This window comes from Liolophura sinensis, chromosome 1 (assembly GCF_032854445.1).
Source record: "Liolophura sinensis isolate JHLJ2023 chromosome 1, CUHK_Ljap_v2, whole genome shotgun sequence".
Taxonomy (NCBI): domain Eukaryota; kingdom Metazoa; phylum Mollusca; class Polyplacophora; order Chitonida; family Chitonidae; genus Liolophura; species Liolophura sinensis.
In genome coordinates this window covers 8,229,111-8,253,805 of record NC_088295.1, presented here as the reverse complement: position 1 = coordinate 8,253,805, position 24,695 = coordinate 8,229,111, and the positions used below count along the sequence as shown (strand labels likewise).

The 24,695-nt window shown below is 39.6% G+C and overlaps 2 protein-coding genes across 4 annotated transcripts; one reads left to right on the top strand and one right to left on the bottom strand.

Annotated features, from left to right (window-relative positions):
- Positions 1-1,954: 1,954 nt before the first annotated feature.
- LOC135473869 (mitochondrial thiamine pyrophosphate carrier-like) lies at positions 1,955-10,575 on the bottom strand. 3 transcript variants are annotated; one of them, XM_064753803.1, is made up of 6 exons: positions 10,547-10,575; positions 6,591-6,754; positions 5,728-5,880; positions 5,116-5,295; positions 4,036-4,222; positions 1,955-3,712 (listed from the first exon to the last, which is right to left on the bottom strand). In XM_064753803.1, exons 2-6 carry the CDS (start codon positions 6,717-6,719, stop codon positions 3,408-3,410), a joined length of 954 nt encoding a protein of 317 aa, XP_064609873.1. In that variant the 5' UTR covers positions 6,720-6,754; positions 10,547-10,575; the 3' UTR covers positions 1,955-3,407. The 3 variants fall into 3 exon arrangements, with proteins under 3 accessions (XP_064609873.1, XP_064609865.1, XP_064609881.1); XM_064753795.1 differs by lacking the exon at positions 10,547-10,575 and adding an exon at positions 10,184-10,332; XM_064753811.1 differs by lacking the exon at positions 10,547-10,575 and adding an exon at positions 10,184-10,332 and having other exon boundaries at positions 5,728-5,874.
- Positions 10,576-10,607: 32 nt separating this feature from the next.
- LOC135473859 (eukaryotic translation initiation factor 3 subunit B-like) lies at positions 10,608-24,650 on the top strand. The gene is given in 20 exon segments (XM_064753783.1): positions 10,608-10,785; positions 12,223-12,290; positions 12,292-12,416; positions 12,800-12,919; positions 13,236-13,293; positions 13,664-13,792; positions 14,045-14,202; positions 14,811-14,942; positions 15,230-15,296; positions 17,202-17,248; positions 17,853-18,093; positions 18,424-18,496; positions 18,869-18,991; positions 20,136-20,214; positions 20,547-20,571; positions 20,573-20,686; positions 21,297-21,422; positions 21,973-22,050; positions 23,440-23,548; positions 24,048-24,650. Coding segments are annotated over 20 exon segments (2,118 nt in total). The 5' UTR covers positions 10,608-10,640; the 3' UTR covers positions 24,149-24,650.
- Positions 24,651-24,695: the final 45 nt, after the last annotated feature.

Sequence of the window (24,695 nt, the reverse complement as noted above, 5' to 3'; positions counted from 1 at the left end):
GATATACCAATATTTAAATGTCCGATAACTGAAATACAGCATATGAAGAAAAAAATACAAACAATTAAAGTCGAACGCATGCCACTCTTTTTTTACTGTTTTAACGTTTCCGGGATACAACATAATGATTTCCCATTTATTTTCATCTTTTCAAATCGCATGCTTAGTTCATAAGCAACAATGCTTCTGTTCTCTGAATTCCATCTCCAATGGGAAGAATCCATGCATCTGTTTATACGTACACAGTTCGTTTCTTTATGCATAGCAATAATCCTTGTCTCCAAAAAACTGTTTTCAACATTAAAAAATGCTGTATACGTCAAATAATAATACGACATTCAGGATAAATATTAAGAACGAAAGAGAGCTATTTAATATAGGAAAGGACACAATACACGCAAACCATAACATCGTGCTCCAAACAGATTAGTTCCGTCCGATACAATTCAAATGAGTGTGCATATATGCTAGAGAAATGCAAACGAGCCAAACAATTAAAATATGTAAAAGCAAACGCTCCACCCAATTCCTCTGTGCAATCATCGATAGTGACGGTTTGGTAGCAATTGAAAAAGTAAACGGTATGGAGTACATGGGGCTTCAATGTAGGTTTACATATATCATTCCTATCAGGTGTATGTTAAATTTCGGTTAGAAGCAGTTCAATTATAACACCAGTGAAAAATGGTTGTGTGAACAGAGTGAGGCAGAGACATACAAGTTAACAGTTGACATTTAACAGTATGTGTTACATAACGTGTTATGCATTATCTATTCCTTCAACGTGACTTGCATTACATCCCTTGCAGGTTACATTCTTTCTTAGGAGGATATAGTTCTGTCATGCTTCACTATTCGCTACTGTTTTTCTCTTATTATACATACAAATTAATGAATATCTTTATAACATTTCTGAGTTGTAATGTATGTACAGACCAATCTCCTTGGTGTAGGAGATACCATACAATAGATCATATACTATCGTCTATTTAAAGTGAAAATGCTGTAAATGGTATAACTCTGCTGATCGTCAGGATGGTAACTTCTTCTCCTTACAAGGAGGAAAGAAAAGTCGAGTCATCTAAATACCACCACTTCACAAACCTATTGCACAGAATAATATAACAGGTTTACAATTTCCCAAACGGAATTGATCGAAGTACAACATTTAAAATTTAAAATCAAATCTAGATCTATCTTCAGCAGGTGACAACCTTATTTATTGTAAGCTTGTTCCATTTGATTAAAAGAAAACAATCAAATCCTACTGACGTTGGACAGATAAGAGTTCGCTAAACTGCATTAGGAATTAGAAAGCAGCTTGCATGCACCTAATGGAATAGCAAAGGATAGTGTAACCTTTACAGCATACTGAATTTGTACCTATGGGGAATAAAGGTGATGTTTGTAATTCCCATGTCTTGAAAGATAGAGATAAAATTAAATTCCAAGTGTCTTTAAGTTATATGGGAGCTCATCTTTGTTACTGCGTTGTTAATGTGAAGGAACACTCTAATACCTAAGGACAAACGAAACAGCTCAGTTCAAACACCAGATACTGCCGACTTGACCTGTCCTTGTGAATGCAATACGACTGGTCTGAAACAGAGGATAAGCTTTAAATTTTACATTGGGCATTTACTTGGGCTTCAAATGTCCGCCAAATTACCTGGTTGATGGCAAAAAATGGGCATATTATTTTTGGGTTGTACATACATGTAAAAGGATTCCAACAGTTAATTTGATTCCGTTAAGTGAAACCATGACACTGGCTTTCAGAAAGGTCCTGGAGTCTGACACAGAAGTACAACAACCACAATAACCCTAATATAAACAAGCACAGGCTGGGAGCGTACTCCTATTAAAAACTGAGATTCAACCATAAAATTAGTATATTAACACATCTAGGTTAGTCACGCTTATTTAGCAAAATAGAGCTTTGTGTATGACCTACTTTCACCCCCATCCCTACAGTCTTCCATAACAACCGGGACTGTAATTTTTCTTCCAGACCTGTACAGAGGGAAGCTTGTTCTTCGTTAAGTAGAACAGGGGATGGGGAATATTCCACTACTACTTTAGTACATTGACAGGCAACCTTAAAAAATCTCATGTAAAATACTCCTATCCTTAATGAGGTATAAGTCGGTTTTTTGTATTTTCAAAAAAGGTAAATAAAGACTTATATGAACTCGTAAATCCATGCATGCAGTGAAAAACACATGATGATGTGATAGGCCTCAATGAGTTCAACTAAATGGAAAAATGTGTTATCTTTGAAGGCTATTACATTATTTCGATTCAGGGGAGACTACTTTGTACATACTGTACGTTTTCAAATTTGTCACAGGTTTATCATCCGTTAATAAACAGAACGCACAAAAAATATACGAGTACTAGTTTCTCGTAAAACGATCATAAATAGTGACAAGACAGTGTACAAGGATTCATTACCATGAAAGAGTGCCACGTTAAAATAGTTGGCAACACCTGACTATTACATGCATGGTAACAGCAAATTACTAAAATATTCCAGACAGACAAAATAACTTAAAAACACATAAAAGAATACACCGTTTACAAACACTACCATAACAGCTTGAGAAACATGACCATTAGCTCTAAACAAAGAAGTAATGGTGAATTTTCACCAATAATATATGCCATAATGTTATCACAAAAACTTCTTACTTGGTTGTTATGTGTCAGTATATTTAATTGTTTTCTCTTTGAGAGGAGATAATCCTGTTATAAATTTTCATTCATTTTCAGCATTGATTTAATTGGTGTTGTAAGCCATAGAGTTTTTCCCTTATATGATGGTGGTCAGCTTGATGGGCAGAGCTCGGAAACATCTCATCATTCTGAGGTGCTACACACAGATTGTGTCCTGGTTTGTGGTTACACAAACAACAACTGCATCTTGTCAGAAGAAAACATGCAGTAGAGATTGGGATCTCTTGGCTAAAAGGGCAGGTCAAGTCCTATTTGTTTATTTATTAATTTATTTTAACTGGCATTTTACAATGCACTAAAGAATATTTCACTTATACCAGAATGGGAGGTGGGAGGCAGAAAATTCCAAGTACAACTGGAGCAGAAGCCAGCATGAGCTGGACTTGAACTTACAGCAACTGTATTGATGAGAGAAATCAAGTTACTCTATTATTAAATTTATATATAGGCATAGCTTTACAAATGAATTTAAGACATAGTTAACACACAACAATGATTTTCTGTAGTACACTGACACGACTTTATGAACAAACTGTAAAGTGTAAAACTGGACAATCCCAGATTTTCTCCTAAGAATTTTACAGATGGAAGTTTATATATAAAAGTAAGACTTTAAAAAAAAAACAACAGCAAACAGAATCATAAATATGATTGGCTAGGATTTACAGCTGTCAATGCTTCCAGGTGATAAAGAGATTACAGACTTGTTCATAAACGGACAGGTGGACGCCTGCAACTGTGGCGGCCTTAAGAAGGCTGGGGGTTAGGCCCTTGTAGATCCCCTTTAGGCCCTCCTCTCTGAGGGTCATTAGCAGACAGTGCACCATGCCTCTGTAACTCCGGACCTCCCCAAAGCTGACCCGCGCTGCCTCAAACCCCTGCACCTGCAGCCTCTTCTTCACCAAATCCATGGGGTAGACCACCAGTTTGGAGGCGACACCCGCCCCAGACCCACAAATCATGCTCTCCACAGCTCCTGTGGGGGACATACAGATAAAGTGACGTACAGGTCAAGATAGCCAGGAGACTTTTTTCATTCCGGTCAAGTTTGCAATTAGGTAACTAACAGTTTTTTAAAACATCCCCTTTGGAGAAAGAGGTACGACCACTTCCTCCAAATGGGTGTTTTAAAATATGTCAAGCATCTGCTTGCTGGTTTGCCATACAAACGTTGAGAAAACTACATAATAGTATACAAATATCTCATCATATTATCGCAAATTCAAGATAGTTGATTACTGGTATGAAAGCCTTATTATACTTCTCTAAAGCATGTCAACCAAACTTGAAGATACTAACCAGGCCTATTTGAAGTTGATCTGCCAAAAGTGTTTTTCCAGGTGGCTGTGAACAAAGCATAGGAGCCAAACTGGAGTCCCATCTGTGGTGCCACTGTGCTGAGGGCGGGCACAGAGCCACGGTAAAAGGCTGTCAGGCCTTCCTGCCTCCTGATCATGAGAGCCGCTGACACCATCCCAGTATACACCTGAAGGTAAATGTCACATGACATATACAACTGGAGAGATTAACCTGTGCAGTTCCACAGCCTGCCTTGCTCTCACTATGACAGGCCTCCTCTCATTAACGTCCTAGATGACAGAAAAAAAACTCAGACTCTTAGTTTGGCGAGATCTGAACATTCAAACTCTCAAACTTTGGCCAAACATATTTTCACACATACAATAATATATGAGTAACCTATTTTTGAAATTTAAATCATGAATACCATGAGTAAGTTTATTTTTAAGAGATTGAAACATCTCCAGTGTCATATTAAAAGGGGATTCTTAAAACAACTTCCCCTCTGTAGTTTCAGAGCGCGTGTCAAGGAATACCATTGTATATAGCTTTACTTATTTATTTGATTTGTGTTTTACGCCATACTCAAGAATATTTCACTTATACGACGGCGGCCAGCATTATGGTGGGAGGAAACCGGGCAGAGCCAGGGAAACCCACAACCATCCACAAGTTGCTGCCAGACCTTCACACTTACGGCCAGAGAGGAAGCCAGCATGAACTCACAACGACCGCATTGGTGAGAGGCTTCTGGGTCATTAAGCTGCGCTAGCGCGCTAACCAACTGTGCCACGGAGGCCCCCTATATAGCTTTATTTCATATCTTTGGCATTCACAGAACAACTCCAAGCAGTTATTCATTATAACAACTGTTTATACCAGCAAGACAAGTGGACAAACTACGCTAATTCAAATGATGTTCACACTAATCACTTTTTTGTTTCTTCTTATGTCATTCCCACACCTTTTGCTCACACAACATGGTATTTAGTTGATGAAAAATCCATCAAACTTATATGCGACGTATGACAACTATGAGATCATATTTCTGCTAAGTTGCCTCCCTTTACCTCCTATTACCTTGGGTTCCCCTTGGGCCACGAACCTCGTCCTGAGGACATCCAGGGGCTGTACAATTAGGGTGGTCAGGCTGCTGGACATGGCCCCACACACAAAGTGGGTGACAGGCAGGTAAACTGTGGAGTAGGCTGACGGGAAATAGTCACATGACTGCTTGGTGATCAGTTCAAACAAACCAAACTGCAACAAACACAAAGATATAAGCTCAGTCAGGCCAAAGTTATCATGAGATAACTCACTTGTTACATGAAGTACTTAAATATGAAGGATTACCTGAAAACCAAAATTAACTGAATTAAGAAGTCCTCATCTCGAGTGGCTGCCATTTTTTCAGTTCACTCAGCTGGGTATAAAGTTGCTGAAAATGCTGCGAAATTAAAAGTGGTTTACAGACAGTAATACCAATATTCCGTCAGTTGTATATAATTTTGCTTCATCTAAAGACCAACAAAGCTAAATAATACCTTCTAAGTCTCAAGTGGCTTATCTGTTAATCTGCATCACTGCCTAGGCTTGTACATGTAAGCTTACTTCAGTAACAATAAGAATTTCAGACGAGCATGTCAAGATAGCCCAATAGCTATCAAATATTTGTTTTCTGAGAGTCATTACCTGACTAAGGCCGTATAGAATTGACAAGAACTGTGCTGGGACATGACCTTTCCAGAGAGCCCGAAGTCCCTCCTCACGGATGATCCGACCTGTTGCCTGATACAACCCCTGATACTTGGACACGTGCAATCTTTTGATTGGCTCAATCTGTAACTGTAATTACAGTCTGAAGTAAAAACCACTGGCTTTGCAGTTACGAAGTGGCACCATGGAAATCTAGTTGAAAATCAAGGCAATTACTTAAAAGCAAAAAACACACTAAAATGAAGCATATATCTGATGAAAGAACATTAAAAACTCTCAAGAAAAATTGTTTGATTTATTTTTTTAGATTTTTTCCAAGTAAAAAGCCTTGAAAACATCCTGTTCTGCGCTGATCTGTTGGGACCTAAAGGATATAGGTCATAACTATATTTCTGTCATGAAACAGTTCGTTCCAAGGTCTGTTAGGTTTTGATTGATTATATCTAGCAGTCTGTGTGTGTCAAGTGTCAAAACACTGATGTGACATAACTGGCCCCAGTATGTTCAGAAAAGGCCACTGTAGAATCCAACATTTCAAATGCAATTTACCAGGTCAAAAAATGTCTGAAAAAACCTTAGACTGTGTTCAATAGACTTTAATCTGACATAATGATGGCCGCCAAGCTGAATTCAAACAAGGAATCTCGCTGCCTCAACAGTGAGGCCAAGACTTGTGGTCTGGTTCTCCATTCATGCTTAGTCAACCCAACTCATAATTGCTCAATAAGAACAATGAAAATACTTGCGTGCATGGACATTATACTGATTCTAAGATGAACTGCAATTATTATTAATTTATCTTTATTATTAAATTACTGTTCAGATTATTATCATCTTACTTGGAAGCGTATTTTAAGGACGTCGAGTGGCTGGCCCACAGCTCTGGAAGCAGCCCCACTCAGTCCCCCTGCCAGTAAGATCTCGGTCTGAGACAGCTGAACTGACTGGCTAGGATCATAGCCCACCATTGACCAGGGCTTCCTGCAGCTGGTTGCTGCCCAACCTGAAATGTCACAGGATACCACACGTAGAGTACTTACTACTAGAAAAGGTCATCAAGGCTTGCAAACACTATCATTACCATGTAAATCACAATGCATGGTGCCACGGGGGCATTCTGCAAACTGTGCCTGTAACATTAAACACACATGTACCATGGTAACCATGGCATTACATCACCAAACCACATAGGTTTAGCGAGAGGGGTGTCTCAGTGTCTTTGAATTGCTCCACTGTGACAAAATCACCATGGGAGAGATTGGGAAAATAGGAGAAAATTGGAAGTGAGACGGTCTGATTCCGAATTCTGGCAAACTACATGTATATGCCACACAAGTTAGAATTAAACAGGGGCATAACCCACAGGTGACTTACACTGGTGGCCATGTTAGATATCTAACAAAAGAATTTCATGTTCCAGTGCTCAATGTGAAAGGCACACTCTCTGTAGGACGGAACATGAAATTCATTCCATAGATGTCCAAGACGGCCACAGGCACAAGGCATCAATACATATAGTGATAACTGTGAGCATAAACAAAGGTGTGCAGCCTATACATACATACCGTGGATAGCTGTTCTGTGACATTTTGAGATAATAAGCCAAGCATTACTGTAATCTTTAAAATTGTTTTCCTACTTGGTCACTATCTTTGTTTTTTAACTTGATGGAAACTTGCTCAAATCAGTTTTCTGTGAGAAAACGTGGGATATTGCACATTCTTTTCTACATGTTGTCATACTAGAAACCATGATCAATCCAGCCAACATGTCCAGCCTGGTCCCACGTGGGATATTGCACATTCTTTTTCTACATGTTGTCATACTGGAAACCATGATCAACCCAGCCAACATGTCCAGCCTGGTCCCACGTGGGATATTGCACATTCTTTTTCTACATGTTGTCATACTAGAAACCATGATCAACCCAGCCAACATGTCCAGCCTGGTCCCCATGTGGGATATTGCACATTCTTTTCTACATGTTGTCATACTAGAAACCATGATCAACCCAGCCAACATGTCCAGCCTGGTCCCATGTGGGATATTGCACATTCTTTTCTACAAGTTGTCATACTAGAAACCATGATCAACCCAGCCAACATGTCCAGCCTGGTCTCACGTGGTATATTGCAGATTCTTTTCTACATGTTGTCATACTGGAAACCATGATCAACCCAGCCAAAATCACCAGCCTGGTCCCACTTGGGATATTGCACATTCTTTTCTACATGTTGTCATACTGGAAACCATGATCAACCCAGCCAACATGTCCAGACTGGTCCCACGTGGGATATCGCACATTCTTTTCTACATGTTGTCATACTGGAAACCATGATCAACCCAGCCAACATGTCCAGCCTGGTCCCACGTGGGATATTGCACATTCTTTTCTACATGTTGTCATACTAGAAACCATGATCAACCCAGCCAACACATGTCCAGCCTGGTCTCACGTTGGATATTGCAGGTTCTTTTCTACATGTTGTCATACTGGAAACCATGATCAACCCAGCCAACATGTCCAGCCTGGTCCCACGTGGGATATTGCACATTCTTTTCTACATGTTGTCATACTAGAAACCATGATCAACCCAGCCAACACATGTCCAGCCTGGTCTCACGTTGGATATTGCAGGTTCTTTTCTACATGTTGTCATACTGGAAACCATGATCAGCCCAGCCAACACATGTCCAGCCTGGTCTCACGTTGGATATTGCAGATTCTTTCCTACATGTTGTCATACTAGAAACCATGATCAACCCAGCCAACATGTCCAGCCTGGTCCCACATTGGATATTGCAGGTTCTTTTCTACATGTTGTCATACTAGAAACCATGATCAACCCAGCCAACATGTCCAGCCTGGTCCCATGTGGGATATTGCACATTCTTTTCTACATGTTGTCATACTGGAAACCATGATCAACCCAGCCAACATGTCCAGCCTGGTCCCACGTGGGATATTGCAGATTCTTTTCTACATGTTGTCATACTAGAAACCATGATCAACCCAGCCAACACATGTCCAGCCTGGTCTCACGTTGGATATTGCACATTCTTTTCTACATGTTGTCATACTGGAAACCATGATCAACCCAGCCAACATGTCCAGCCTGGTCCCACGTGGGATATTGCACATTCTTTTCTACATGTTGTCATACTAGAAACCATGATCAACCCAGCCAACACATGTCCAGCCTGGTCTCACCTTGGATATTGCAGGTTCTTTTCTACATGTTGTCATACTGGAAACCATGATCAGCCCAGCCAACACATGTCCAGCCTGGTCTTACGTTGGAGTGAGTGAGTGAGTGCTTGGGGTTTAACGTCGTACTCAACAATTTTTCAGTCATATGACGACGAAGGAATCATTAGGGTGCATGTACGTGTAATGTGCCTCCTTGATGCAGGATGGATTTCCACCGCTCTTTTATTTAGTGCTGCTTCACTGAGACGACTTACCGAAGGCAAGTAAGCCGCACCGCCCGAGCCATTATACTGGTACGGGTCAACCAGTCGTTGCACTATCCCCTTCATGCTGAACGCCAAGCGAGGAAGTTACAACTTCCTCTTTTACAGTCTTAGGTGTGACTCGATCAAGGATTGATCCTGGACCTACCAGTCCCGAAGCGGACGCTCTACCAACTGTGCTATCCGGGCCGGTCGGTCTTACGTTGGATATTGCAGATTCTTTCCTACATGTTGTCATACTAGAAACCATGATCAACCCAGCCAACATGTCCAGCCTGGTCCCACATTGGATATTGCACATTCTTTTCTACATGTTGTCATACTAGAAACCATGATCAACCCAGCCAACATGTCCAGCCTGGTCCCATGTGGGATATTGCACATTCTTTTCTACATGTTGTCATACTAGAAAACGTGATTATCACATAAATTATGGTTTGCCACCTATACAATTCCACACTGCAACCATATATGGCTGCAATACTGCCAAAATCAGTCATTCACTGATTCATTCCAGAGTGGTAGGCCCAATACTCTGAAGTGAAACTGATATTTTTTCTTTCTATAATAATAATAATTCCTCATTCTAAATAATTAACAAGAAAATTCCTGAACAAGGGCTTAGTAGGCCTACTTCTCCTATCTTCACAAAGTGAGCCTTGTGTGGTGTTTCTGTACTTTACAGGTGTTCTTGAGGACAGTAGATTATCTAGCCCGCTTGTCAAACAGATCTTCATGATTGACAGATGCAAAAAGTTTTAATGTAATGGTTGAGTTTCAAACTTTCAATTGCAGTTACACTGTTAGAGTGTAATTTCCACAATGTCAAATATCATCACATACTAATTACATAATGGGCAAAAGTAGATAGGGTCTGTGTGGAGTTCATTCGAAAATCTTTTCTCATTTTGAATACTGGAATAACTATATGACCTTCATGATCACCCTCAAGGCCTACCGAAGTGTAGTAACTCTGGCTGGGTCAGTAGGACATTTTAGTTGTTTGTTATCACATTCAGGTGTCCTTGGTTAACGGGTGATTCTCAGTTTAAAGTATCTGTAGATGTCAGTGGCTGAGCCATTGGAAACTTGAGTGTAAGATAATGCCATCGATGTGAGATCATATACACCTTGGTCAAGGGGAATAACTCTATCAGTACCCTTTACTACGTTGGATCATTGCCGATTTTAAGCACTTTGTCATCTTTGGGATCAAAAGTAGTAAAATTTTTAACTACTTTCTCCTGTTTTCGTAATTTTGTCGACGGGACGATGATATTTTACAAGAACACACAAATTAAACGTTAGGAAACCCACATACCCTTGACTTTTCTCGTCACTACTGCCGCCAAATTTTACACGCCGAACATGCGCTCTTGTTTACTTCCGGCCGATCGGCACACGAGGTTTTCAAGATGGCGGAGGAAAAGGGAGAGACGGAGACACGCAGATCGCATAAAAAGTCAGAAATGCAGAATCAGGACGTTGAAGAAAATGGTTACGAAGAAGAACCTGATTTTAGTGACCCTGAAGGATTCGTCGATGATGTCACGGATGAGGGTAATGACTCTGATCTTGGCTGTAGAATAGCAATATGTGCGGCTTCCGGAAAGTGTCCTGTCGTGCGGTTTTATGCATGTCACTCAACGAAAGGGCTCCAGACCTGATGTCTTCCAGCGTAAATTTTGCATATATGAGATAAGACTGCCTGTTCGTACATAGCAGGCGTACATTCCCCCTTGGTAACACTGAGGTGTAGACTTGAATGGCATCCCATTTCTTGTCGGTAATGGGGACACAGTACCACGCTTTAGAGTTACACGCTATGTACCACTACCAGTGTGAACACTGATATTTTCTTCACTTGACCATCGTATGAAGTTGGCTTTTAACAAAGAGTTTACTGGCATTGACTTGTCTTGCTATTTTCCCCTCTAGTTACAGTACCAAACAGGTGATATGGTTCCCAACAGTCTGTCATATACAAAAAACAGTTCATTTCAGCTTATGTAAAATTACATTTCTATCCAGATGTGAGAGATGCAGTTGACAGATCTCTGCAGACTCTATACTTAAAGCATATTGCATTTGCCGAAGATAGTCCAATTGTCCTGCCAACTAATCCTCACAAATGCTGATGTACAAGAAAATGATTGTAGCATGAATAAATGATTGGTATTCACTGCCACACTGACAGTTTTTTCATTCATATCCGAATTGTCTCACATGTGGATATGTAATGTGATTAAGATAATATTACGACAGGAGAGGCTTTAACATATGAGTAGACTCAGTGCCACAAGTACTGTGTGATGAAGGCTTGTGATAAGCGACGCCCGCATTTCAGTATATGCATCATTACACACACCACAACAGAGCAGTTGTGGTCAAATTAGCACCCAGTCAAGGACAGTGGCGTTTGAAGTTTGAGGCTGCAGCTGCTTTTCACGGTCAATAAAAGGACAAAAAGTCTGAGTAATACTTTGTAATTTGCCTTTTCAGTTTTTGTGTTTACTATCAGTTCCATGAATGAGGACACGATTTCCAATGCTGGATTTCAGTGATATAGATATTTAGTGTAGTAACATTTTTTAATCATGCAATTCTCATTCGATATTTTGTACGTCATTGTTACCATACAATTGACCTATGTGTGCGATTTTAGTTTATGTACGACATTTTTGTGAAACTGGGCCCTGCTTGTTAAACCAGGTCATACTGTTCAGTTAATGCTATCTTGACCTCTCTGTACATATCTCCCCTGACTTTCACTTTGAATAATTTATTAATTATTAATCATACCTCAAACAAAATACCATAACATAAAACAGGCACAAAGATAGCATTCCTTACAGGGTGACAATTTTCACTGCCAATCTACTAACTTTGTGCCTGATAAAGATGTAGCACTTTTCTTAGAAAAACATAGCTAGAGGTTTGAACTGTAATAAATATTCATTTCCCTGTCTTCCATTGTTTATTTCTGTTTTCTTGCAGAATTATTAGGAGATCTGCTGAAATCTAAGCCAAAAGAATCTGATGGCATTGACTCTGTGATTGTAGTGGGACAACGTACCTCAAGTTGGTGCTGAAAGATTAGAAAAACTACAAAATGTTATTCGTAAAATCTTTTTAAAATTCGGAAGAATTGTTACGGAGCATTATCCTAAGCAGGATGGGGTCACAAAAGGGTATGTTAAATTTAAGCTAATAATTGACATCTTCTGTAGACATTTTTTGTCCAGTCAAGCAGGTGTCTTCCTTTTGAACTTCCAAGGCTGAGTTAATAGTTGTAAAAATATGACCACTTTTCAAGGCTTTACTAGTAAAATTATATGTCAAATGTATTGCTGATTTTATTGTTATTTACATTTGTCAATACCCATTTCAAAATCATCACACACTTGACATTAACATTTTTGCAAATGTTTGCAAGTATTTTCTCAAATACTCTTCTTTACTCAAATTCCTGAACACCAGGAATACAAAGTCTTGTTCTTTGTTTGATTGAATGTGTTTGTGTAACTTGACAGTCTTGATAGTCTTGATAAGGGCTGGGTGATTAATGTTTCAGGTATATTTTTCTGGAGTACTCCTCTCCTCTGCATGCTCAAGAGGCTGTGAAAACTGCCAATAACTACAAGCTGGACAAACACCACACATTTGCTGTAAATCTCTTCTCGGACTTTGATAGGTAAGTGACAACTACAGACATATATGAAATTTGTCACAGTATACAGAAATTCCCAAATAAACCGTTGCCTGTATTGGGCAAGTTGCTGTTGTTAAGAACTAACTGAAGACTTGTAGATACATCAGTTTACATATTAATCATTTGTTAAGGCTACTACAATAAAGTATAATTCCACACATTGTACACCTCAAGTCAGTTGTTCAGTCATTGTTTTCTGTGGTAAGCGGTACATTAATACAGGTAATCATGTGTGAAGATTGGCCTAACTTTTGTCTCCTCTGACTTCCTCACATCACCAGATTTATCTCCCTTGTAGATACACTAACATCCCTGATGAGTGGGAGCCTCCAGAGGTGCAGCCTTACAAAGACACGGTAACAAGTTTATTACCCCCTTGCAAATGTAGCTTTCCATTTCCAACGTGTATGGTTACTCCTTTCACAAGGTCCAATTTTACTCCAATTTGGTGGCGAAAAGGGCTGCTAAATTTGCATGTACTACACATTACATTCAAGAAGCGACGCGTTTTATTCCAAACTGTTTCTCACTGGTAAAGTGTTGTTCTTGTCATAGCTAATCCAGCCCCAACTAATGAGGCTTTATGAGGCTCCGTATGTTGTCCCTCTGAAGCCCTGTCCTCACCTGTATGCTTGTTATTGTATAATTAACCCAAGTGTTGAACAGCCTTAGTAAAAATATTTGGTGAATGTCAGAGTTGTGTATGGTTGCCATTTCTGACTTTAGGGTAACCTCCGTTCTTGGTTGATGGACCCAGACTGTTCTGACCAGTACAGTGTGATCTACGATGCAGGGGAGAAAACTGCGATCTTCTTCAATACTCCCCAGGAGGCCAAGCTTGTTGAGGAGAGAGCTGTAAGTTAGACACTATCTAAATAGTGTTAAACAGTTAAAGAAGAAATTTTGTGGATCTCAATGGAAAGAGAAATATCCAGGAATATTTGTCTTGTTTTGAGTTAACATTCATGACATTATTATTTTAGTCACTTTGATTTAACAAATATGTACAACAGTTTATGTTGTAACTTTGTCTCTCAGAGGTGTGATTGTGAATTGCACAGTTCATCCAAGCTGATAACCATAGAATCACTGTTTGTTGCCCGACAGAGGTGGACAGAGACATATGTGAGGTGGTCCCCTAAGGGCACATACCTGGCCACCTTCCATCAGAAGGGCATTGCACTCTGGGGTGGGGAGAAGTTCAAACAGATCATGAGGTTTATGCATCAGGGTGTCCAGCTCATTGACTTCTCACCATGTGAAAGGTAACTCAGTACTATTTGGGGTGTTTTTTTCATTTCTTAGTGCAATTATGTAATGCTATAGTTTTCCAGCACATGGCCATTCACCCAAAGTTTAGTTTTTTGGGGGGACACATTTTACTATATTTTGATTTATTCATCCACCATATAGAGCCGCTGAAGAGTTTAATTTTGCAAAGTTAGATTAATTTCTTACTAGAAAAATCTTGAGGATTGGCATCAAAAGTAATATTTTAAGGCATTATTGTTACAATTATAGTGTTGCATAACAAATAAATGAATTTTTGTTTTAATGTAAATGAGGCCAGAAGAAGGGAAAAGGTACAATTTCAGCATTTGGAAAATTCACAGTGAGAAGTTTGTGAGCCTTTGTTATGAATATGCAATCATACATCGTGTAATATAACTGAACTGATGCCAGGTTGTCACATACAATAAAACTTAAGGGCTGCCTATAACAAGCCACTTCAGCTTGTGTTGAAAAAGGGTAGACTTTTGATGTCCACTTCCTATGATTTCATAACTGTTGAAATTTGACTGCTGTTCAGCTCTTTTCTGTTTGATCTGGGTGAAAGAGCTTGATTCATATGTTATTGGCAATGTGTTCCCAGATACGTTGTGACATTCAGTCCTCTACCTGACAACAGAGAAGACCCCCAGGCCATTATTATATGGGATGTCCGAACCGGCCACAAGAAGAGAGGCTTCCACTGTGAAAACCAATCAACATGGCCTATATTTAAGTATGAATTTTAACTTCACAAATTGTTACGTATGAGACAAGCCCTGTGCCATTAGTTTGATGGAAAACTTATATTTGTTAATAACCTTGTATTTAAATTTATTGAACTGCTGAGTCTTGAAAACACTGGTTAACTCCTGTGTAGTAAATAATTTTGGGCATAAGGTGTTGTTTCAGATGAGCTTGTGTAAACTTACTTTGACTCTAAACTGCCTTATGACGTTAATCTATTTCATATTATTTATGTTATCTAAAAACTTGCTCATGTGTAGTCCTTCCATCTTTCAGATGGAGTCCTGATGGACAGTACTTCGCCAGATTAGGACAAGATTGCATTAGTATCTATGAAACACCAGTAAGTTCATTGACACATTGACATAGGTTGTCTGATGCAGTCATACATGGTACGGTAATTAACCTAAAGTTTCACCCTGGGACATCCATTGTGTATCCCAGGATTTGTTGCTTTGGTTGTGGTTGTTACCGACTGGGCGCTGCAGGAGAGCATCAGTGGTGGTCCGGGGATTATACTGAGAGTTGTTATGTAATTAGAGAATGTAATCATCAAGCTCGCACCGAGCACTTCATCACCACCAACAGTTCATGTTTTCCTCAGTTTTAATCATAATAATTTTAGTAAATGTACTTCGCAACAGGTTGATTGTTTCATTATCGTTATTTAGTGATAGATGACAGTTTGTGAGAGAATCTAGATTAAGCATGACTACCCAGTACCATTCCGCATATGGAGTGTCATGTCAAATATCTGTTTTTAAACTGCAGGGCTCTCCATATCCGAAGCTGTAGCAGAATTTATCAATCCGTGAATACATACGTGCTAACTAGGCCTACTAGCAGACAAGATGAAAATGGCAAACTGCGTTTAAAGCGACGCCTATACACGGGCGCTTGCCCTGCTGCATCTAAGCATTTCCTGTTCATTCTGTCGTAATGTGAAAGATTGTCAACTTAGTTTCGCCCACATTTTATAAACATGAATACTTAATTTCCGTAACATTTAATTAAGCCCCCTCAGATGAATATTTAGGCATACAGATTGGTTTTATCTACATGTAGATACAAGCGACTAACAATCACAGAACTCGACATTTTCACGTCTACCCATTGATCACATGTAAATCACCTCTAGGCAAAACTGTATACATGAAGTCATAGGTTTTGTTATAAAGCCAGTGACGGAGTTTGAACAATTCAGACAAATTCTGTCTCCCGATATGCAGGACTCGCACACACTGCTGCCATAAAAGTGTAAAAGTAAATTGTGGTAGTTTTCGGAAACCTGGCATGGGGTATGTTTTCTGTGTTCTCCGATATATAATAGGAGGGCAGTACTGACTGTGTAGAAACAAATGTGAGTGTAGACTGACATACTAAATTGGAATAACATGGATATGGAAAGCTGATGACAGATACTTCTCAGTGAAATTTGTTTTTAGCTAAAATACATTTGTACACATATTTGTTGCATAATGAGGGCTTTCAGCAGACAACTGTTCACCAGATAATCGTGTGAGGTGAGTTCCACCTAGGCCTAACTGGAATAATAGGTTCATCTGCACTGCACATTGTACATGTACAGACCCTTGTTTGGCGTGGTCATGCTTTGAGACAGTGTTTGGAATTTAAAAATTTGTAATAGACATCGCCTGCCTTAATACTTTCTTCAGTTTCATTCATGTGTATATATAGAGATGTACATGTAGGCTTACTAGTCAGGAGACCTGCACACCTCATTGTCACCCCATGTGGCGAGGATTAGCAACCAGAGCTGCTAAGTGCCATGCAGGGTAAAGAAACAGGTGGAAACAGGGCTAATCACTGTGTTCTGTCATCTTGTCACTAACTCAGATTGTGCGAAAGTAAATGACAACACTTCACATGTGAAAGTTTAAGTGATTTAGCGTAGTTAGTGTGCATATTGATATGATTATTTGGTACTTACTTACCATTTCCCTCTTCTCACAGTTTACTGGACCTTGGTGACAAGAACCTGTTGATAGCTGACTGTCTTGGTATATGGGAAATTTTCTGTGTATGACATCAGGAAATAATCAAATGGATAATTCAGTAATTCCTGGCCAGTTTTAAATATTATTGAAAGATTTAAACATTACATATTTGCCATTCAAGTCCTAAATTAAAAACAGTCTATTTTGCTGAATGAGATTGCCTCTGTCACTGTCCATGTTAGTATGAATAGGATTTGACGTTTCTAATTCTCTGTGCCTTTTTGTTTCAGTCATTTGGTATGCTTGAGAAAAAGAGTTTAAAGATTCAAGGTGTTCGGTAAGTCCCAAAACATGTTTCCATTGTTTTTAGCCTTCTGGTTTGATATATACTGAAGCTTTTGACAGGCTCAGCTGCATGGTATGTACATGGCTTGTTGAAAAGCTTGTGAGTAACATGCTATGGATCGGTGGTTTATTCTTGGCACTCTCCTCCCCTCCACTCACACCTGTTTTATTAGTGGAATTTTTGCATACAACTTTAAACAACATTAAATATATTAATAATAATCATAATTGTGTAACTACAATGTGACCTAGGTGGGAAGGTCTGCTAGCAGCATTCTGGATAGTTGTGGGTTTAGCCCACCTTAATGCTAGCCACCATGGTATAGGTGAAATATTCTTCAATCAAATGGATAAATATGTAACTTTTACAATGTACTTATAATTTTGTTCATCTTTTTTTTTTTTGGACATCTAAATTAATTTCTATATGTATGCAGTATGGACATAAATCTTCACCAAAAATTAGTAATTATATTTATTTAAGCAGTGGGCATATTTTGAAAGAGTTCCCAGTTTCACCTACTAATCTGTTTGCCATCGTCATTATGAGACTTTACAAGATTCTTGCTCTGACTTTGGTCCTCGGGATTTTTCAGAGACTTCACCTGGTCACCCACAGACAACATGATAGCATATTGGGTGCCTGAGCAGCAGAACGTCCCCTGTAGGGTGACACTGATTGAGATCCCAAGCAGGAAGGAGTTGTGCATCAAGAACCTGTTCAGCGTGGCCGACTGTAAGATGCACTGGCAGAAAAACGGGGATTACCTCTGCATGAAGGTGGACAGGTATTCCAAGGCTAAGAAGGTGGAGGAGAAGGAACAGTGGAAATATAGTGTAAGATTAACCCTGATGCTCAGGTATTCTGCTAAATACAGTCATCTGATGGTCTCACAAATTTTGAAATATAAATTAATGTTGATATTCATAACAAATCTGATTTTAATAGAAACCAGTGTTTTCAAAGTACATGTGTCTTTGACCAAAATGGCCAAAACTGATGAGTTTACCATTGAGGGTCAGCTATCAAAAGAAATTTCAACTGACGTTCATGAGAAAAATTCTCTTCTCTGAATGTACATTTATAACAGCCCGTTGAATACAAAGTGAACAAGCCGGATAGGTATTGTGGTGTGCTGTAGATTCATGGTCGCGCTTTATTTTCAGGGCATGTATTACAACTTTGAGTTGTTTAGGATACGAGAGAAGCAGATCCCAGTAGATAAAGTGGAATGTAAAGGTAGGCTAAATTATTTTGTGAACCACTCATACTTTTGAAGCTGAAGAAGGACATGTGTGTGAGGGGTTGGGTTACTTACCTTTAATCTTCTGAGGGCTGTGCTGGCAATCTGAACAGGAGGTCAGCAGTGTTGTTAAAGTCATTTAGACCCTTACATGACATTGTTGACAAAATGCATGGGTCACACATTGGAAAAATTGTATGGAGTTAAACAACAACCAGATGGATAGATACATACATGTAACACCTACATTCTGCTCTATTGCTCAGGAATCCTCTGTAATACATTATCCATTGTACATTTACATAGAGCATGTAAATTTGTATAAACCAACAGACAATACCAAATGGTGCATAATTCTGCAATTACAGATGTGATCCATGCCTTTGCCTGGGAGCCGACAGGTTCTAAGTTTGCCTTCATTCACGGAGAGAGCCCCAGGATATCTGTGTCTTTCTACAACATCAAGCCTGCTGGCAAGGTGGAGCTTATAAGTGAGTAGTTGTGTTTGCATCCAGCTAGATCTACCCATCCTCACAAGTCATTCGTGTTGAAGACCAACGTACGGTTTTAACGTAAACATGTCGTCCAGGACTAAGTTTCTCGTGTTGCTTAATGCTGAAAGTTCTGTTGATGTTTGTATAAAGCACTTAAGGTGTATGTGAAGTTTCAGCACTAAAAGTAATATTTGTATGTACATGTACTCTAGTTTATTGTGTATGTACATGTGCAGTCGCTGTGAGTTCAAGTCCAGCTCATGCTGACTTCCTCTCCTGCCGTATGTGGGAAGGCCTGTCAGCAACCTGCGGATGGTCGGGGGTTTCCCCTGGGCTGTGAAATATGTGAAATATTCTTGAGTACGGCGTAAAAACCAATAAAATAAATAAATGAATAAATAAAGTGTATGCACATGTACTCTAATTACCATGTATGTACATGTACTCTGGTTATTTTGTATGTACATGTACTCTGGGTACTGTGTATGTACATGTACTCTGGTTACTTTGTATGTACATGTACTCTGGGTACTGTGTATGTACATGTACTATAGTTACTGTGTATGTACATGTTCTCTGGGTACTGTGTATGCACATGAACTCTGGGTGCTGTGTATGTACATGTACTCTAGTTACTGTGTATGTACATGTACTCTGGGTACTGTGTATGTACATGTACTCTAGTTACTGTGTATGTACATGTACTCTGGGCACTGTATGTACATGTACTCTAGTTACTGTGTATGTACATGTACTCTGGGTACTGTGTATGTACATTTACTCTGGGCACTGTGTATGCACATGTACTCTGGTTACTTTGTATGTACATGTACTCTGGTTACTGTGTATGCACATGTACTCTAGTTAATGTGTATGTACATGTACTCTGGGCACTGTGTATGTACATGAACTCTGGGTACTGTGTATGTACATGTACTCTAGTTACTGTGTATGTACATTTACTCTGGGCACTGTGTATGCACATGTACTCTGGTTACCGTGTATGCACATGTACTCTGGTTACTGTGTATGTACATGAACTCTGGGTACTGTGTATGCACATGTACTCTGGGCACTGTGTATGTACATCTATATGTTCACTGTTTACCTGACACAATGAGGTCTTCCTTGTATTTACCAGAAACTTTGGAGAAGAGACAAGCTAATCACCTGTTCTGGTCACCTATGGGGCAGTTTGTTGTCGTGGCAGGCCTCAGAAAGTAAGTCAGAATTCTGGGAAAAAACTACATAATCATTGTGTTGTAAAATTTTCTCTGCTGGTGAAGACAACAAATATACCAGTAAGGCACATGTTTGTTCTCCAAAATTCCAAATGAAATATACATGTAGCTAAAGCAGTGCCTTTTGATTTCTCTGTCCATGGAACTTTAACCCTGTAACAATGAATGTGAAGAAATATTTAATGTTTTTCTGTTCTGTGTCTTACACTGTCATTTTGTGCCTAAGTTGTTGTATTACTGGAGCATGTATAAATGAGATGCAGTCAAAGTGTGATGTACTATGGCTACATTGTAAGCCTATGCTGTTTCAGCATGAGTGGTGTGATGGAGTTTGTGGGACACATCTGATGTCACAGTCATGGCCCAGACAGAGCACTTCATGGCCACAGACGTGGAGTGGGACCCAACAGGCCGATACGTGGCATCCGCTGTCAGCTGGTGGGGACACAAGGTAAACAGTCCAGGCTAACTGTGACAGCCCAGGTGACAGAGTGGGCCTAGGTGACAAGCAGCAGCATAGGTGACATACTCTAGTTCATTATGTACACCTCAAGAACAGGATTTTGACATACATCAAACTTCTGAACATGATGTCAAATTGTTCATTTATTTTTTCTAATGTATCATTCAGGTAAAATATTTAGGGCAGGATACTAATTTACAAGGAACTTTAATATGCTATATATAGGGTGTCCCAGAAGTTGCACACCATCCAGGTCGAAGGTGAATGCTTGAGCTACAGAGCCCCATCTCTTCCAAACATAAAAACCAATTCAACTCTTTCTTGTACTGTTAGTTTATTATCCATAATTAACTAATTAGCCATAATTAATTAAGAGAGAAAAAAGTCTAAAATCAGCATTAAATCTGAAACACAGAAAAGAAATGAAAATCAGGATGGTGCACGACTTCGGGGACACCCTGTATAATTAAGCTTACTTGAAAGATAATCATGGAAGAAAGGATGAAGTCCACCTAATTTTGGGACTCTCCACTAACTCCTATGAGTACCTAGAAATCATAATGTACGGCTTATGTCACTGTTAATGTCACTGTTACAGGTGGACAATGCCTACTGGATCTGGAGCTTTCAGGGTCGTCTTCTGCAGAAACAAACTCTAGACAGGTTCTGTCAGTTCCTGTGGCGACCACGCCCACCTTCTTTGCTCACGCCGGAGATGATCAAGGTAATACGATGGTGATAATGTACTTATGCTGCAGTCTTACAGGAATTTTCCCTGTGAGAGTGAGGGGTTGGTGACACTCTTTCAAAACAGAACCTAAATAAGAACAAACTAAAAGAACCAGTTTCTTTTTTTTTTTTTTTTTTTTTTTTGCATCCCGGTCCTCACACTACAGATGTAGGAGAGCTTACTTTGACATTATGCTATGATTACATCAAATTCAGAATCTGCAGCTCTTGGCAAAACAGTTGAATAGTATGAGATTACACTGACGTATCATATGCAACAATAGACAGAAGCTTTGGTCAGGAAGGTTTGTATGGCACGTAGAGATAAATGTATCAGTGACAGCCACTGCCAGGTTACGACAAATAGATCTTTTTTTTCTGTGATATTTCTCTGTAAATTAGTTGTTTTGTTGGTAAATAATACACATTGAGTTTTATGTAGATGAAAAATCTATACCCATCACAATGTATTTAATATAGCAGTAGAGCTGTCGTACCAGGGTTGTTACAAAAAACTCACGCTTTGTTTCACTTTTGGTTTACAGGAAATCAAGAAGAACATGAAGAAGTATGCCACTCAGTTTGAGCTGAAGGACAGGATGAGCCAGTCTAAGGCCTCAAAGGTAAGTCAGCTGAGAGCACCACTTAGGTATAAACATGGTTGTGGGTTGACAAAGAGCCCTTGTTCAGATAACCCTGTTCTGTGGGTAACCCATGACTGTGGTGCCTGAGGTTCAGGAGTCCATGTAGTATGTGAAATTCAGGAGTCCATGGTACCTGGGATTCAGGAGTCCATGACTGTGGTACCTGAGGTTCAGGAGTCCACAACTGTGGTACCTGAGATTCAGGAGTCCATGCCTGTGGTACCTGAGGTTCAGGAGTCCATGTCTGTGGTACCTGAGGTTCAGGAGTCCATGTCTGTGGTACCTGAGGTTCAGAAGTCCACGACTGTGTTACCTGAGATTCACTAGTCCATGTCTGTGGTACATGTGATTCAGGAGTCCATGTCTGTGATACCTGGTATTCAGGAGTCCATGTCTGTGGTACCTGAAATTCAATAGTCTATGCCTGTGGTACATGTGATTCAGGAGTCCATGTCTGTGATACCTGGTATTCAGGAGTCCATGTCTGTGGTACCTGAAATTCAGTAGTCCATGTATGTGGCGCTGAAGGTTCAGGAGTCCATGTTTGTGATAACAGAGATACAGGAGTCCATGCCGGTGGCACCTGAGGTTCAGGAGTCCAAGACTTTGGTACCTGAGGTTCAGGATGCCATGTCTACAATACCTGAGAGTGTGGAGGCCATGACTGTGGTGCCTGAGGTTCAGGAGTCCATATCTGTAGTACCTGAAATTCAGGAATTCATGTCAGTGGTACATGTGATTCAGGAGTCCATGGTACCTGAGATTCAGGAGTCCACGACTGTGGTACCGTAGGTTCAGAAGTCCATGACTGTGGTATCTAAGGTTCAGGAGTCCATGTCTGTGGTACCTGAGGTTCAGGAGTCCATGTCTGTGGTACTTGAGAGTTGGGAATCCATGGCTCTGAGGCATGAGATTTAGGAGTCCATGACTGTGGTACCTTAGAATCTTACCAGGAGTTCCTGTAATATGTACATATTTCATTTTACAGGAAGTCATTTTGTCTATGCATATGAGAATAGCACCAGGAGTTAATATATGTACAATATATGGTGGATATGAGCCTGGTTAGGTATATTTCATTTACCTTTTGTACATAATCACACCTTTGAGCAAGTTCAACAAAGTGTTGTTTGAACCACGGCTAATTAGCCTATGATGTGCAAGGTGAATGGTAGAGGCTTGCACAATAAAAGAGGCAATAAAATAAATCAAAATGAATGAACAAGGCTGTCAAGTTTTGGTCTTACATATACCAGAACGACATCAGATTGTTTGACATTTAAATCTTCTTGTATGTTAAGGATAGTAATCATAGCGGCTTGATGGACATAGAAAGGAAAATAGAATGACCATTGTCTATTTTTGTAGGAAATCATTGATCGTCGGCGTAAAGCAATTGAGGAGTTCACTCAGTACAAGAAGGACAAAGCTGCTGAGTTTAAGGAGGGCAAGCAGAGGAGGCTGGAGCTGAGAAATGGTACGTCCAAACTCTGGGGCATGTCCCGCACTATGAATGAATAGTGTAGGTCTCCTAAGACTTTCATAAGATAAACCATGGTATCTCCTGCCATTAATATATTACATATTGTCCACAGTTTTGACCGGCAGATTGTGACCTACTGTTGTTCCCCTAGAGCCAACTTTCTATGCGAATCTTTTTAGCCATTCTCTATTAGTTCATGTCTGATCTTGTGTAAACTTAGTCAGACCAAAGCACTTCCATCCCCGTACTGGATAGATCAATATTATGGATATAGTTATAATTTTATGCGAACTCAATTTTTATGTGTGAAATTAAAACAGGATGATTTGCTTTACCTGTGAATAGACTGAGGCTGTTATTGTACAACATATATGTCTGGAAGCCATAACAGACGTATTACATATGGTGAATGAAAAAAATAACTTCTTCACATATGTGATTCAAGACAAAGGAAACCATTGATGGGTTCAAATGTTGTGTTGTATGATTTCAGGCATAGACACAGATGAGATACACAGTCACGTGGAGAATTTCGAGGAAGAGACCATTGAATTCTTGATAAAAGTTGAGGAAAAGATTCTCGAGGACGAGTAGACTGCCGAAGAAGAAAACTGTTTCCGAGGGGTTAAAGGTCACCAGGTCACCTTTGACCTCCTGTCATAATATCGTCGCTCATCTTGAAAACTTCGTCTCCACCTACCATCTTGTCCAGAGACGAAGCAACCAGTCATGTGTTTGGAGAAAGAGGCAATGTTGTTATTGAATTTTAATGGGAGTTGCCCTTGTTGGTCTGCGGGAAGTTTGTTCCGTATAACAAGTCACGCGTCCTTAACTAAAAATTATAGAAAATCTGCAAAAGAAAAGTTGCAATTTTTTTGGTTAGCTGTAAACGTATCTCTGCTGCTTGTAGTCAGATATGGAGGAATCAACAGTGCTTCGTTATATAACCATTTTTCTGGCCATTTCCCTGCCCCCTTTAGGTTATGTTCTCAACCACTAGCATCTGTCACATTTAATACTACTGCTTACTCTGGTAAAATGAATGTCTGTAGAATATGTGAATATTCAGCAATTAATATTAAACTCTTAATGACTATTTTTGGACTTTTGTTACTTTGTTGTTCAACCAAACAAGCCATTA